The 15943-nt window shown below is 37.9% G+C and overlaps 2 protein-coding genes and 1 long non-coding RNA gene across 5 annotated transcripts in view; 1 reads left to right on the top strand and 2 right to left on the bottom strand.

Moving 5' to 3' along the window:
- Nucleotides 1-2352: 2352 nt before the first annotated feature.
- LOC115763277 (serine/threonine-protein kinase atg1-like) lies at nucleotides 2353-4999 on the bottom strand (the record flags this gene model as incomplete). Its single annotated transcript, XM_030705756.1, has 1 exon — nucleotides 2353-4999. A coding segment is annotated over one exon (471 nt), but the record flags the coding sequence as incomplete, so codon positions are not given.
- LOC115763065 (guanine nucleotide-binding protein subunit gamma-e) overlaps nucleotides 4982-15943 on the bottom strand; it is a 60084-nt gene continuing 49122 nt past the window's right edge. Inside the window, exon 2 of one of the 2 annotated variants that reach the window (XM_030705490.1) lies at nucleotides 4982-5105. In XM_030705490.1, the coding sequence (XP_030561350.1) occupies nucleotides 5000-5105 (106 nt within the window). In that variant the 3' untranslated portion in view covers nucleotides 4982-4999. The remainder of the gene's footprint in view (nucleotides 5106-15943) is intronic. The other variant, XM_030705489.1, reaches the window with a different exon arrangement.
- LOC115763066 lies at nucleotides 5077-14608 on the top strand. 2 transcript variants are annotated; one of them, XR_004017853.1, is made up of 9 exons: nucleotides 5077-5155; nucleotides 11616-11708; nucleotides 11765-11997; nucleotides 12059-12165; nucleotides 12222-12489; nucleotides 12545-12802; nucleotides 12866-12922; nucleotides 12979-13151; nucleotides 14482-14608. It is a non-coding gene; the product is annotated as an uncharacterized LOC115763066 (long non-coding RNA). The 2 variants fall into 2 exon arrangements; XR_004017854.1 differs by lacking the exon at nucleotides 5077-5155 and adding an exon at nucleotides 10839-11063.

The following is a 15943-nucleotide window of genomic DNA, read 5'->3' as shown; positions in this document are numbered from 1 at the left end:
AGACGGAGGGATCAAAAATAAAACACAAGCGCAATTTTTGTTAGTTTTTAGTTTTGTTTTTTTTTTTATAGAGAGGGTAGTTTTCTCCGCTAAGGATTTTCAAAGTTTACTTTTATTTAGAGAAGTTCCTTTAATGATAATCATACTTATGGTTTTTGGTTTTTTTTTTGCTGTTTGCTGTTTGCCTTTTGTTCTTAAAAGTTTTTTTTTGTTTAATAGTTGTTGTTTAACAGCTAAATACATGTTATAATATTTGAGTGTGTTTTGTTTTTCGATTTTAATTTTCGGTTTCTGTTCTTTCTGGTAATGTTTTTGACGTATGGTATATTTTGTTCGTTTGTTATTTGGTTTTGCTGCGTTAAAATTCACTTACTAGCTAGGCTTTAATTATGTTTTTTCTTTCTAAATTATAATTGTTTTGTTGTTGTTTGGTTTCTGGTTTAGCCTTGGATGTTGTGCGGCACCGTGTTGTTGTTTTTGTCTTTAGAGTTCGCATTTCGACAAGTTTAAGAATCAATCATTTTTTCTAAAATTAGGTATTAATCTATATGTCCATATATCTTAATAGTTACGTGACTTAATAGCTTAAATTGTAACAATAAGTTTTGTATTTTTGTGAATGGTAACTTTTGCATTCATTTAAGCAATACACATAGTAATATTTCGTTATATAATTGGTATGCCCATATAATATATGTACTTATATATTAAATTTAAACGCTTGGAATGAACTTTAACACCAACTTACATGCTAGAGAATTGATTTCTATAATAGTATATAATAATTATATTTTCGCTTTGACTCTGGCGCACCAACTTTTGGCACATGCTGTACTTTTTGTCGTGTCGTTTCGCAACACTGCCAACGGCCATCACTTAGCAGCTAGATTAATTGAGTTGAGTTGTTACATAACATGCACATTTCTTCATCAATTCATGAGTAGTTATGTAATATTATTAACTGGTTTTTAAATATTTGACTATATACGTTTACATATGTTTATATATGTGTATATATATGTATATTGAATTAATAAATATATTTAAATTGTAACATTTATAATTTTTCGTATATTGTAATGTTAGAACTTTGGAAAAATCACTAAAATGTATGTTTAATATATCTTGTTATTTAACTTTCCATTAACTTTCCACATCTCATATGACCCTCAACATTAATTTTTGTGGATTTTTGTTGTTGTAGTTTTGACTAATTTAAAAAACGATTTTGAATAAACGCATTTTTCGATTAAATATTTTGAGAGTGCGTGTGCTTTGAGCAAACCTTATGCCACAACGAGAGCCTAGCCAACGAAAATGTATGACATTGCATTGGGAGACTTCTCAAAATTTCAATACTCTCGGCCCAACGGTGCTCTGCACAATTTTCGTGGCACCCTCACACCCGTTTCGTCTGGACTCCTTGCCAGACTACTCAGCGTGCTTAATGCGCTCTTGAACAGTGGCAACGCTGGACTTATGGAAACCCTCGGGAAAACGTTTTATCGGAAATCCAATTGTCTAGGCTAACTGTGTGGCACAATTGAAGTGCTTAAAGCAATAGACCCCTACTTACAATACATTTATAATTTAGCTTGAACATTTTTCTTTGATTTAAACTGTTACCCAGCCACGCAACGGGTGGCATTTGAAGCAAGGCGCTGTCTGGCAACGCTGCGTGTTTCATATGCCAATCGTTTCCATGTCTGCGAGCCGCGGCAATTCAGCAATTGCGTATACTTGACTTGGCTCTGCTTTTTTGATTATACTGTTCCATCGTTTCGCTAGCAATGTTTCAAATTTTAATTCGTTACTTTATATAATTGTTTAATTGTTTTTTTTTTTTTTTTCTGTAACCACCAATACCTTAATTAATTAATATGTGTTGTATATGTAGATTTAAAGTGCAGCTTGGTTCACGCCTTGTAGCTGGCTGCTACTTTGTGCTATTGACGCTGAGCGCGTTTCATTTCATGCATTTCATTGCCCAAATGTTTGGCTTTCGTTTCGGTTTTTGTTTTTGTGTGAATTCCCTAGATCTTGTTAATTGATTACTGCACTACGTTTATTCCACAATGTTGCTTACTGCTACGTTGGTTTTTGCATCTACGTTTTGTGGATTATCGGTTTTATGATTTTGCTCCATTCCGTTGTTCCGGTCTCTGCCGTTCCTCGTTTGGGCAGGCTGTTGTTTAATTTACTGTAGTACCTCAGCTACTCGTACTTTACTTCTGCTTCTCAAATAACTTTGCTGTAGTTCTGCTGCTCTTATTATTATAAGTTTTTAAGTTTTGTAAGTTTTAACTTTTGTTTTGCATACTTTTTAGTTAAGTTGTTGTTGTTTTGCGCGACTTATTTTTAATTAAATTTACGCTCGTTTTTCAATTTTCTACTTTTGTTTGTTTGTTGTGTCTTTTTTATCTTAAAGTCAAATGTGCTTGTTGTCGCTACATTTACTGTTCGAATTGTATTTTCATAAATGTTCTTCTTCTTTTGGTAACCTCATTTTTGACGAGTGTATTTTGTGTAGTGTAGTGTCGTGTTTTCTGTTGTTGTCTTTTAACTTTCTGCTAAAATTATAACACTAATTATGTTTAATTGAAATCATAGGCATAACTTAGCATTTGATTAAACGTAAACCAATTTAAAGATATTGTATACGTATGTATATATATAGTATATACACAAGTACTACTTATGTGTTTGCTCTTGTTTCAAACAGCTGAACAGCGCCTCATTTTCAAAATAGTATACTATATATAACTGTTAATTTATGTATAATTAGCATTCTTTGCCTTCCGAAAATCAGCTTGTCTAGTCCATTTGAAGTTTTATATATACGATATAAAGTTTAATGCTGACTTCGCAATGGATTTTCGACTGCTTTTTTAAAATATTCGATTTGGTTTCTACTAAGTGGGTTTCAACTATTTGCCATACATGTAGATATCATGGTTTTAATCGCACTACATTAATCGTTATCGTGTGTATACTTCGAGTGTATCTTTGTTATTGTTGTGTTTTGCGTATATAATAATATCTGACTAGTTAATGACAAACATAGCATTAAAACTAAATAAATATTATCGTTCAGTAACTACAGCGTCTGCCTTTCGTTTAAATAGTTTCGTTTGACTAAACATATATTTGTATATATATGCATATATTGTATACAAAATCATATTCGTATTCATATAAGTATGTATTTTAATATATAAGTATATTCTTAATAGAAAACCATACGTAAAATTGTCTATCGGTTTGCGTTTGCCTTCGCATTTGCTAAAAAGAAAGCGCTACACAAAATACGTGTTCTTCTCTTCACTAAGTACATAAAATATTAATGTATAATGTGCTACTAGATCGGAACTATGTGGTTTAGGTCCACCCGATAAATATCTTATGTTTTTTAGCAGCTTGTCAAAAACTTATCTCAAAATCGTTTATAAATTGTTTTGTTTGGCAAACTTTAAGCACTGCAATTCACACAGTACGCACAGCACTGAAACGTTGGGTATGAAACAGCAAGATCGTTTGTTTCATGCCCACATTCCAGCCTGTTGTAATTGTATTTAGCAGCTGGGTTATGTCAAAAACTCATTACAAAATAGGTTCGTTTTGTTTGACAAGCTTAAGAACGTACGTTTAAGTGGGAACGCTGGGAATGAAACAGCAAGATCGTTTGTTTCATGCCCACATTCCGCTTTCAGTGATTTCTTAGGCTAGCCAAACGAAAGCCATGTGTAAAATGCTGCCCATAAATAGGTTAAATAAAACGGTTAAAATATGCATCTAGGGTTACCAAAAATTGTTGCAAACAGTTTGGTTTACGTTTTCTTGACTAGATAGTTTGATGGGTGGGTTACATTTATCGAGGCTTAACATATAGGCAATTTAGACATTTCTAGCATTGGATATGATAGTTAGCGCTGTCGCCCAATGTGTGGATCGTGTGGGCTGGGATTCGTTGATGATATGATGATGATGATGTAATAAATAATATATGAATAAAGGAAATCTAAGAAAACATTAAAGCAAAGGAACTACAAATGTATTGCATGCTTCAACTGAAAGATCTATAACGACTACAGACGATAGCTAGAAAGAAACGTAGAGATGAACGAGCGAGCGAGCTACGAGTAGATTAACGACGAGAACGAGCGATAGCGAGTGTGGTGCGATAGTTCAACAAAGAGAGAGGGAGAGAGAGATAGAAACGAGACGACAGCGACAGCGACAGCGATGAGAGCGTACGATGTACAATGAAACGAGTACAAGAACGAGTACCCATTAATGTTGTTGTTGTTGTTGTTGTTGCTGTACTTGTACTGCGAGCTATTGTTGTTGTTGTTGTTGATTTGTCTAGAAATCTGTTGTCTTTGGGGGTAGCATTTAGAGTATGCTGCATATTGTGATTATATTTATTAAGATTGACTTGGAAAGAGTAGAATAATTATGAACTTAAGCATAGATCTCACGGCATACCAAACAAGTTGCCCCAACTTCTGCATCTGCTGCTGTTCGCCACTTAATGCCAGCGCCTGCGGTGCATCAGGATCTGCTCGTTCACGATCTGCCAGAATTTGCCATGCAGCCACAGGACGAGCACCACCAGCTGCATGAGCAGCGGCCACTGTTGTAGCTCGTGGCGTGTGCGACGCTTCAGTTGCTGGAGGCGCCCCTTGGGCCCCCCGAGTAGGCACTCGTGTGGTGCTGCCGGCGGCGGTGCATAGCTCAAATTGTAGTTGTAATAATAGTAGTAGTTGTTGTTGTAATGCTGCAGCTCTACCGGTACTAGATCTAGGGAATTGGATGCTTGGCTGCTACATCGATTGCTCGCTAAATAGTTGTCATTATTTTGGAATTGATTTGTTGCTGTTGTTGTAATGTTAGCTGAATTGGTTTTGATGTTGCTGCTGCTGCTGTTGTTGTTATTGTTATTATTGTTGTTGTTGTTTGGATGTTCATCATTACGGTATTTCTGTGGTTTGCGATAATATTACATGATGATACATTTGCCCTTTTCAGCCCACGGATTGTTCTTTTTATCCGGAGCATTAATCAATGGATCATTCTTCTCGTTCTCCTCAATAAACGAGCGCATTCTGTGGAGCATGGAAATATATTTAAATGTGATTAGTTGCCGGAAATTAAGGTAGGTCGTATAAAACATATGTCGTACTTTTTTTTTTTTAATTATCAGTATAACTAATGACTAGGATGGAAGTGCAATCATACTATGAATGAAGTAAGAAGGCATATACAATTTCTTAATAATATGTTTGAATATATATATTTGGAAACCATTCACATTGAGAAGAACAGAATGTTACTTTTTTAATACAGTTTGCCAATCTGTTGACTTTTAAACTTGTAAAGCCATTTTTACCGCACAGACTGTTCCTTTTTATAGTTTTCTAGTGCATCAAAAAAGTCAACTGTCATTGAGTCTCATATTATAAAGCAAGTCCTTGTCGTCCTCAATAAAAGCTCAACTCACATAGTTGCATATCTTCATATCCTTTTGTCAACCAACTACTGCCACACCTCGCCTAATCCTAGCTAGATTCTGTTCTTTAAAGATCATAAAACTTGTAAGCTCTCTATGTACAACGAAAAATCAAGCCATTTCAAAAATTGTTTAATGGTTGCGTACTTAAAGCTAAGCAGACATAAAACGACACCGCACGCCCCATGGACACAGGGTCGGGTCGGCGCTTCGCCAGCTCGTCGTCCGAACGGGTATGTCCATAAAAAACCAGGCAAAATCCAAGATGGGCGGGTCAGGCACATGGCTAGCTGCTAAAGTGTGCTCAGTGGGGCTGGGGAAGGGGCTCCATCCAGTCAGCTGCTTTTATGCTAATCTGCACGCAGATGGACATTAAAAATGTTCAACGCTTTACACGCGCCGCAGGAAACTTAAAACGGCACCAGAAAATATACCTCTCCCTGTCCCGCTCTATCTCCACGACATCCAGTGAATGGAAGTCGTCTGCATATACGTGTTGTTGTTGTTGTTGCAATACACTTATCCTTTAGCACCATAAAAATGGCTGCCCCGTCGTTTGCATTTGTCTCTTTCTCATTCGTTTTGTCTGTCTGTCTGTCTGTCTGTCTGTTCCCTGGTCTGCCCATTTGTTTTCGTTTGTTTCGCTCAAGACGAAATTTCGTGCACTTTTCCTTGCCACGTTTTCCTTAGCTTTTCCTCTTCATTCTCATTTTTTACAGAAAATTTGCAAGAATTTATTTATTAAGATGGAGGAGAGAGTACGACGAAAACATAAGAAATGGCAGTCGTTCGTTACAGTCCGCAGATAAAAGTATTCGTACAGCCAGATAGAAAGACGGACAGACAGACCGACAGACACTGTGGCACATGCTTTGCATTTCAATTTAGTGCATGAATTGTTTACTTTTCATTTTTCCTACATCCCATTCCGTTTGGTATGGATCACGCGGCGTATGCGTTATATTCATATTTTTATGAAAATGTTTATTGCAAAACGATTTCCGCACAACTTTGCGTTAAAACAAAGAGCAGAATATTGAAAAATTATAGATGTAAAGCGTTTTAAGGTAGATACAAATTGGTAACATTTCAACCAACTTAAAAGGAGCTTCTTTAGGGTTTCAAATTTAGTTTGCCTTGACCTATGAGTTCATTAATATACACAAAAGTTTAAATAACAATTTAAGCACAAATTTGAATCAATACAAGTAAAAATATAATTACTAGATATTTGAGCTGGAAGCTTTCATCTTTTCAAAGATATACTTTTACAAATATTTATAAAAATGTAATCAACTATAATTAGTCAACATATTGAGAAGCTCTAAAGGCAATTTAAATAATTGATAGTCACAGAAACTTCAATTTTATGCTCACGAATCGAATTTAATTTAATTAAGAGTAAAAAGCCAAAGGATTATTTTGCTCAGATCGAAAAGACTTTACTATTTATTCTCCGTTTATAATCGACGCATTATTTCTGGCATAGTTGTTTTGGCTTTGGCTTCATTTGTTATTGTTTATCTATTTGCTCAACCGGTTATCACCTTTGTTCAATATTCTGTTCAATATGGCTGTTAGGTTTTGTGTATTTGCATTTGGTCCTTGTCGGTTTTGGCATTTACTGATTTGCGTGCTAGTATTTACATTTATCGTAGATTTCATTGGCATACGGCTTGCCCTCATTAGTTTTGTTTGCTGGCTGTTAAAGAACGAGATTTCCGTCTAACTTAAATTGTGGCACACGTTTCGTATACGCAATTTCGTTGCCTGCTGCAAATGTGCGCAAACTATTGTGTTTGGCAAGTGTAGGCGCAGGACACGCCCACTCATGTTGCCGCATTTATGCATAATTTAACTAACAAGACCTTGTCGACTTTGCTGTCCTTGTTGTGTGCGTATCTGTGCGTGTGTGTGTGTGGGCGTTTATATTTCCTTGCTCATTTTCCGCATCAGCAGAGCAAAAGGCAACGTCATATGAGCTCGTAGAGCAGGTACATGCCCGGGCAGGAGGAAGGGCATGTTATAGGTATAGGTAGATACATAAAACAATGCCCAGCAAGGCTAATGGGCTTATGACTCTGCGGTTTTTGGCCTGTGCAGCCGGAAAACCCCGCTGGCAGGACCCCTAAACTGAGCCAAAATCCACAAGCGAGAGAGAAACCGAATGCGACGGCGACAGCGAAAGTATTTTAGCCCCTAAACAAAAGGCCAAGGGTTCCATGCTTTTTTTTTTTTTTGTTGCTTGGGTTACGGTTCGACAGTCAAGGCTATTCCGAGAGGGCGAAATGGGGACTTGCCCTAAAAAGCCAGTCAACAAAGTTGTTATGATGACGTTTTTGCGGCGAATGCTGCGAGAAAGTGAAAATGAAAGTAAAAGTAAATTCTTGCAGCCCTCTGTTAGCTCTATGACATTTCATTTTGTGCGGCTCAGCCAAGGGAGAACTCTGCTCCTTATCATGTATTTATAATGAGCGCATTAGCAAGAAATGTCCCGAAAAGGTTTGCCAAATCTCCTAAGTATCTTATTCAGGCAAAGAGGGACGGAATCAGCCAGCGTAAGAGAGAGAAAGTGAAGGAAAAGGGAAAGACGACTGCACTTAAAGCGTTTGGCGTGGAAATTTACAATAACCACGACCTACTCGTCTCCATATTTTCAGTTTTCTTTTATTTCCTTTCTAGCCTAATCATTGTCTTTAGAATTTATAGCATACTTTTCGGCGGCGCTTAAAGAGTTTAAATCTGTCATTTCAAGTATTTGCGCTGTCAATATGGCCGCGTAAAAAGCTAAAAGCAAACAAGCATGCTTTAGTCAAGTATCCGACTAGAAGATACCCAGGCACATATCGGCAAAAGATTCAATCTAAGCTTATGCCAAAAATCAAAATCCAAAATGAGTCATTTTGTTGGGAAAGTAAATAGATTACAGGGCTTTTTCTTAGCTCTGATCCAAACAATTTGAATATCATGGGTCAAGTATGTCTACACAAACTTTTTCACATATTTAAGGTACAGGGTAGATACAGTAGATTTGAATGCAGGCCTATGAAATATGCATAGGAGGCATACGCAGTTCCAGGACCAGGAGAAGGCTCCTGCTGCCTAATGATGATGTCATCAGGCAGCTGTACGTGGAAATCTGCTGTCGAAAAGTTAGCTCATAACTGTAAGACGCATTTAATAAGCAATGGTGAAAAGTTGATGGAATATGAGAAAAATATAAAAAGTTTCTCCTCATGGGCCAGAACGTCGCGCAGCTGCAGCAAATATCCCCACAGGCCGCTCCTAGAGCAAAAGGAGATTGCGTTGAGATTTCTAAACTGTCTGCGTCGTTCGGCCATTGAGCACATTCATTGAAAACTAATTCAAAAGCTTTAATTAAATATGTGCACTTTCATCCAATCTTCATCTAGTTCTCCGACGCCCCAGCCCCTTGGCCCACTGTGCTTTTGTGGGCTAATTAAAAGCACTTCCGTTCAAACGGCTGCCAAGCTGTGTGTGTGTGTGGTTGTGTGTGTGTTTGTGTGTTTGTGTGCGCGTGAGTGTGTGGGTGTGGCAATCGAGTCCAACAGTTGCGAAATGCGATTCGAGCCATTTAGATGCTTATTTCCTGCCATCTGCCAAATGGGCCTGACAACATTTTACTCTTTGGGTTGAGCAAATTATTATATTAAACAGGTTATAAATTATGCGGCAGCCGAGCATATCGACGTAGATTAAATTGACAGACTAAAATATGAAACTTGGAAAAAGTGACAGAGATTTAGCACAGAAATTTTAGCACAGAGATTTGTGAATAGGACAATGGGTCATGTTTTTTTCCGTGGCACGCCAGAGCCGTGCTGCAAAACTATCTTTTGTGCGTGTTCAATATGGGTCCGTGCAAATCACACCCACACGCAGAGCACAACTCTGAAACCAAGCTATTGTAACAACATCGATATATTCGATGCATCGCATGTTTCAGCTAACACGAACATTTTATGTTCCCAAAAGGTTACGTATGTATGTCTCCCAGATCCGACTTAGTTTACCCAAGCTAAAGCCATTGAGAATAATCAGCTGAGCTTTAGCGGATTTTGTGTTATTTGGCTAAATCTGGCCAAGTAAATAAGCGCTAAACAGGCATCACTATTCGACAACCTTACTGTAATTCTCCTTATGGCAACAACAACAATTCTAGCTCTCGCAGTCCATATGTATTGAGGAATGTGCATAAGAAGCGTAACAAAATGAGAGTTACAGTTAGGCATCGAGCTGACATTGCGCACATACATATGTGTGTATGATTGTAGGCAAAGCGAAAATGGTCCAGACAGACAAAAACTAATATGCGAGACGGAGATAGCTAGCTTGGCTGTGTTTTACGTTTACACTCGGCTCGTACGAACATATTCGTAGTAAAATTAAAGGCAAGTTGCAGATCAGATAACTCAGTAGCTGCGTTGTCTGTGCGCCTGGTAGTTAGAGATGGCACTTAACGCTTACTTGAAAAAGTGCCAGTGCCTGCTATCGTCATAATTATAGAGAAATTTTACTTTATTTTAACTACATTTTATTTAAGGTTATTCATAAAAAAGAAACTTAACGGCTTTAATAAAGTAAATAAATTACAATAAGTAGACGATAATCTATTATAAATTCCCACGATCGGGTTTTTGATTCTTATATTTAGATTGGAAATAGTTTTCTTATATTTTTTTTACTATCAATTTAGTAGACTGGAACTTTTTCAAATAATAAGCATCTTGTCAAGATCGGGCTATTTCTGAAAACTATAACCATGCACATTTTATATGCATTAGATTCACATACAACCAGCATTTAAAAAATTAAGTGTGTGCAAACTCGAGGCTTGAATGTGCAAGTCGAATTGACTACTGGGGTCAAATAAATGTGCAAGGCGGACGAAAAATAGAGCGATAAGCAAAAACGGTAACTCCTGAGAGCGCGATGCATTGGTAGATAATGCACAGCCACGCATATACACATGCATATGTACGTACATATTTGTCGATTCTCTCCGAACACATTTATGTATGTGTGTCTGGTTGTGCGTTATCTATTTATGCAAAAGTGTATGGGCTTATGCTCCGAAAAAGTAATCTTGTGCTCAGTTTTCTGTGCGCAGTTTTTGTCGTCCGCCTTACACAGTCGATTCTCGCACCATTTTAGTTTGCCTCAGGCAGCCAACTTAATGTGATCTTACGCTGCGCGCTGTATTCGTTAAAAGTCTTTTAAGAATACAAATGGACTTTTTCGGGCTACATACATAAATCGTCTAGCTTTCGAATCGCATATACATAGTTTCAAACGTCTACCGGTCAAGACTAATGATTTTCATAAAAAAAGTCGGTCGTTTATTATTTTAAAGTCTTCGGCTGAGGCGCAGCATCGTTCGGTTGCCTATAAATAAGCTAAATGTTGTATAACTTAAATCCGATCCTTTCTAGTCTCCTGCTATTTAGGAGCTATAGTGGCCATTAAACCTTGCAGTTCTTTTATTTGGGCAAATTTAATGGCAACGGATAACTAAGATGGGACTCGAGCCTAGGTATTCACACACAATCAGCAATGAATAAATTCTGTGTTTGCCGAATCGTCTGCTTGAATATGCGAGTCAAATTTACAACTGGGGTCAAACGCACACAGATCTAATGTGCCAGGGCGCAAAGCGGACGATAAACAAAACAATAGCTCGTGAGAGCGCGATTTATTGGTAGATAATCTGTGCATGCCTGTGCATGCATATGCACATCAGTAGGTACATACATACAGATTTGGCGATTCTCTCCGCTCACACTCGTTTGTGTGTGTGTGTGCTTGTGCGGTTTGTATTTCTTCAGCTCTCGCATTCTAAAGCGATGCTCATTCTGTGTTAGTTTGTGTCCATCAGCAAATTTAATGTGATATTACGCTGCGCGTTGTAGTCTTTAAAAGACTTAAGAATATAATTGTAAATTATCCAGTTTGCAAACTACTTCAAAACAGGTCTATTAACTATATTTACGATTCAATAGTGCACACTGACTTAACTCATTTGTTGCTCCTCCCAAGTATATAAATGATATACAAAAATGTTTGTTTTTGGTTTTATCATTTCTAGCGTTCTTTTGAGTATAAGGCAGATGCTCAGTAATGCATTTCTTCTACTTTTTACTGCGATGGCTCCACGTCAGGCTGGTCGCTGTGATACAAGGTAAGAGCATATGTCAAAGGTCTTGCAGTTCATATTACATAATTCCACAATTGCAGGAGATTTCGGCTCAACAACGTTGCCGTTTTGGGCATGTTATCTAGGCGCAATGCACTTAGTTTAAATATGCAACCACATTTATGTTAGGCACAATATACCTAAATATAAAATAACGCCTGCCGTGGCCAGGGCCCCGTTGCTTTCGACAACTTGGATGAAGATGAAGCTGTGAAGACGGACTGTGAACTACGTTGGGCGAACATTACCCAAACTCATTTGTTGCTTCTCTTAAGTATATATTTGATATAAAACAATGTTTTCCGTATTGTGTTTTGACGCTTTTACTTTTCCAGTATTCTGCTAATCTTGCGAGGATTAACTGGATACGGAGAGCGCACCAGCTATCTTTCGCGCTGACTGCGATGATGGTGCCTGAACAGACTGCTGGCAGTGTAACAAAGTAAGAGCATATGTCAAAGGTCTTTCAGTTCATATTATATTTATCCATAATTTCAGGTGATTTTGTATCAACATCTTGGTTATAGCCAGGTCGAGTTTGCACATGTTGCACGTCTTCCACTAACCTTAATGTAATTAAGGTAATTCCATTGTGAAACCGGAAAAAGGCTGTTTGCTTTTCCTCTATCGCCGTGACCAAGATCTCCGTTGTAATTTCCAGCCCCCAGCTAAAGGTGAAGCTACAGGATGTGAACTATATTGGATATCCTGTGCCGGCGACTATGCCGCTGCCATGCGTTCCAAATTTACCGGTACTCATGGCTAAGTATGTCAATTTGAACCTCATTATTTTTGTATTAATTAATATCATTTGTTTCCAGATTTAAGCAGAGTTCTGTTAAAAAATTGCGTTTTCATGACGGTCAGCGACTGGAGTCCATAACTTCTATATGCGATCGACGAAGATGATCTTTGCGCTCGGCTAGTACAAGGTCCTTTGAAAAACTCAAAGCGTAAACCTTTTATGATTTTGGTGCCTCTGGATAAGGATCATCACCATTCGGTTCCCTATCATATCTTTTGCGCTTGAGTGGCAATTCAATAGTGCACATTACCCAAGCACATTTGAAGACGTTGAAGTGAGTAAATAATTGATATGTAAAAATGTTTTTGTGTATAACTGACGCTTTTATCTTTCGTAGGTCGCAATTCTTGGGAGGATTAAGTGAAAGAGAGAAGGCTATTCGCTGTGATACTAGGTAAGAGCATACGTCAAAGGTCTTTCGATTCATATTACATTACTCCAAAATTGCAGGCAATTTTGGATCTACAGCTTTTCCGTTTTGTGTATGCCGAGCTTGCCGAATGGAAGGTATTTGCACTATTTGGACTCAGGTATGAGGCCACGGGCCGGGAATTACGCTGGATTTCTTGTGTTTTCGACTCTGCGCTGCCACGCCCTACAAATTTGCTGGTACTTTCAACAAAGTATGTATTATCTGACTCTCATTTTCATGTACGGTGTTTGTCTTAAAACTTAAGCACAGTTCTGTTGCCTCGACGCGTTCTTTGTCATATATATTGACCAGATTTATCAACTGGCTGATTAGCTTTGCCATTGTCCTTGTAGCTTCCAAGATACGACTAATTTTTTCAAAAAGCTCATTTATCAAAAAACTGGCTATAGCTTGTCCAATTTGAGGACTATTCTGGTGTCCTTTGGCCAGCAGACAGGCCCCACCACACCCATTCAGAATACACAAAGAAAAGGACGAATGTCCTTCAATCACCAAAGAAAAGGATACATTTATGTTTACACAAAAATGCCTGTAACTTGGCCATATCCTTGCGGCTCCTGGGGAACTCTGTGTTAAACAACTCCCAATGAGCAGGGCTACCAGCTTGCCGAAGGACTTTAAAATCGTCCCTGTAGTTTCCAAGATATCAAGGATTGTCTTAGTTAAACTTGTATCCTTGCACCCTCCGCTGAAATTTGTCGGATCCTTAAATTTTTAAATGCAGTTCGATGCAGTTCGTCCTTACGATTCTAACGGACCAAGTCCTTCCAAAATCCGCCAGGATATGGCTGAGCTATGGCAATTTTTCTAAAAAGGACATTCTATTTTTAGCCATTACTCGGTCATATCCTTAAGGATATCGGAAGGATATACCTTTTTGAGCTCGTGAGGAGCAGGACTATCGATTGGCATTCAAGGATTTCCAAGATTCGACAAAAAATTTTACTAAAATTTATTACAGGGGTTTAGTCAGAAAATGGCCAAAAATCGAAAAATTCGGGACTATCTTCGCCATTTGAAGGACTATCGGGATGTCCTTTGGACAGCAGATAGTCCTCACCCTCCCATTTAAGAATATACAACCTGAAGGACGAAAGTCCTTCAAACAACGAAGTTTTAAGGACAAATTTTGATAAAGAAAATAGGCCATAACTCGGCTGTATCCTTGCGTATCCTGACAGGACATGTGTCAAAAAAATTGTACGGACCAGGCCTACCAACTGGCCAAAGGACATCAAGATCGTCCTTGTAGTTTCAGAGATATAGCGATTTCACTGAAATTTTGTGTTTTCAGTCAATTTTTCTTGCGGCCCGCGACTGAAAATTTACCAAGTCCAGGATTCTTAGATGACCCCATAATGTTTAAATGCAGTTCGGTGCAGGTGGTCCTTACGATCCTAACGCACTATGTCCTTTGAAAATCTGCAAGGATATGGCTGAGTTATGGCTATTTTTTTCCTCAAAATACCTTATATATCAGGAATCACATTTTTAATTCAATTGTGTTTTTATCGTTTCAGTTTGCAGGATTCAAGGACTCTTATCGATTCTAAGGACTTTTACGAATCTAACGAGGTTACTGCTTCCAGGATCGGACGTTTATTATGCCAGATATTATCATTTTTAGTTCAAATTAAAAACACATACTAATTTTAACAAATAATAAATTTATTTAAAATTATCAAACAAATTCCTGTTTTTTTTATCTCCAAGGGATATGGGATTGCAAAAAATTCAAAAATTAACGGTCGTTGAAATTCTGTCCGCTGGCTGCCGAGATTTTTCTTAAATTCTGCTAAAATACCAGGCGAACAGAAATGCCCAGAAGGTCGACAGAAAATTTCAGCGGGCGAAAATTTTTGTTGCATACCCGAAAGGGGCGCCTTCGTCGGCGGCTGGGTCCCAAATTCAGCCAAAATACCAGGCGAACAGAAATGCCCAGCAGGTCGACGAAAATCTTCGAATAAAAAATTTCATTGCATAACCGTAAGGGGCAAAAATGCCACTCATTTAAAATGAGTGCTGTTAAGCAACAGTACTGTAAAAGGAGTGCTGTAAGGACGGCTGTTAAGTAGCATTCCAGCTACAGTTCATGTACAGGGGCTGCTGAAAGAAAAAACATACATATTTGTGGACCATTTCAATGCAAACTTTGCAGGGATTTAATCCTTTAGGTTTCCAAGGACTATATCAATGGTATGGTATAACCAAGGATATGATAGTCAACTAGGAACCGTCAGTGAGCGGGGCAGTTGCCATCGGCGGCTGAAAGAAAAAGCATACATATTTTTGGACAACATTCTTGCGCATTTTGCAAAAAGTCGGTCCTCTGGGTTTACTAGGACTATATCATGGTATGGTAATACCAAGGATATGAAAGTCAACTATGAACCTTCCTTTAATTTAACTCAGAACGAGTGTACAGTGGCTCTCAGCAGAACAGAGTGCCAAGATTTTGCTTTGATTGACAGATACATATGGGCGCAATGACGCTTGGGAAACTTAATTGTAAATCTATTTTAGTGTTGGCACTTTTAAAAATTATTCAATCCATTTCTGTCGATATTGATGATGGTTGTTGCAATGAAAACAGCAACAGAATGGTTATGACGGGCAGCGTCGAATTCCGTATAAGATTGGGTTTGAAATACAAAATCCGCCATAGCTCAGCAATTTATTAAAAATAAATAGCAAAAGCTTGCAGGAATTGAGTACGCTTTGGGAAAGCTCAACCTTTTGAAGTCGTGAGAAATCCCAAAATGTTGTTTTCGGTTTTGATTCTTAGCACTGAAACATTTTAGTGGCAATCGAAGGTCCTGATTAAAAGGTATCTGAAAAAGCAAATCAATTCAGGAGTGACATTTATCAACATTTCCATAAACTTATTGAATATATTTTGAATAAGTTCAAATCTTAATTTAAATAAAATAAATATAAGCTCCTCTGTAAATATATGATGGCATGTACCCCTCTTAATACCAG

The sequence above is a fragment of the Drosophila novamexicana genome, unplaced genomic scaffold, assembly GCF_003285875.2.
Source record: "Drosophila novamexicana strain 15010-1031.04,08,12 unplaced genomic scaffold, DnovRS2.1 tig00000689-arrow-pilon, whole genome shotgun sequence".
Taxonomy (NCBI): domain Eukaryota; kingdom Metazoa; phylum Arthropoda; class Insecta; order Diptera; family Drosophilidae; genus Drosophila; species Drosophila novamexicana.
The sequence above is the reverse complement of the archived record's forward strand: the minus strand, read 5'-3'. Positions and strand labels throughout refer to the sequence as shown.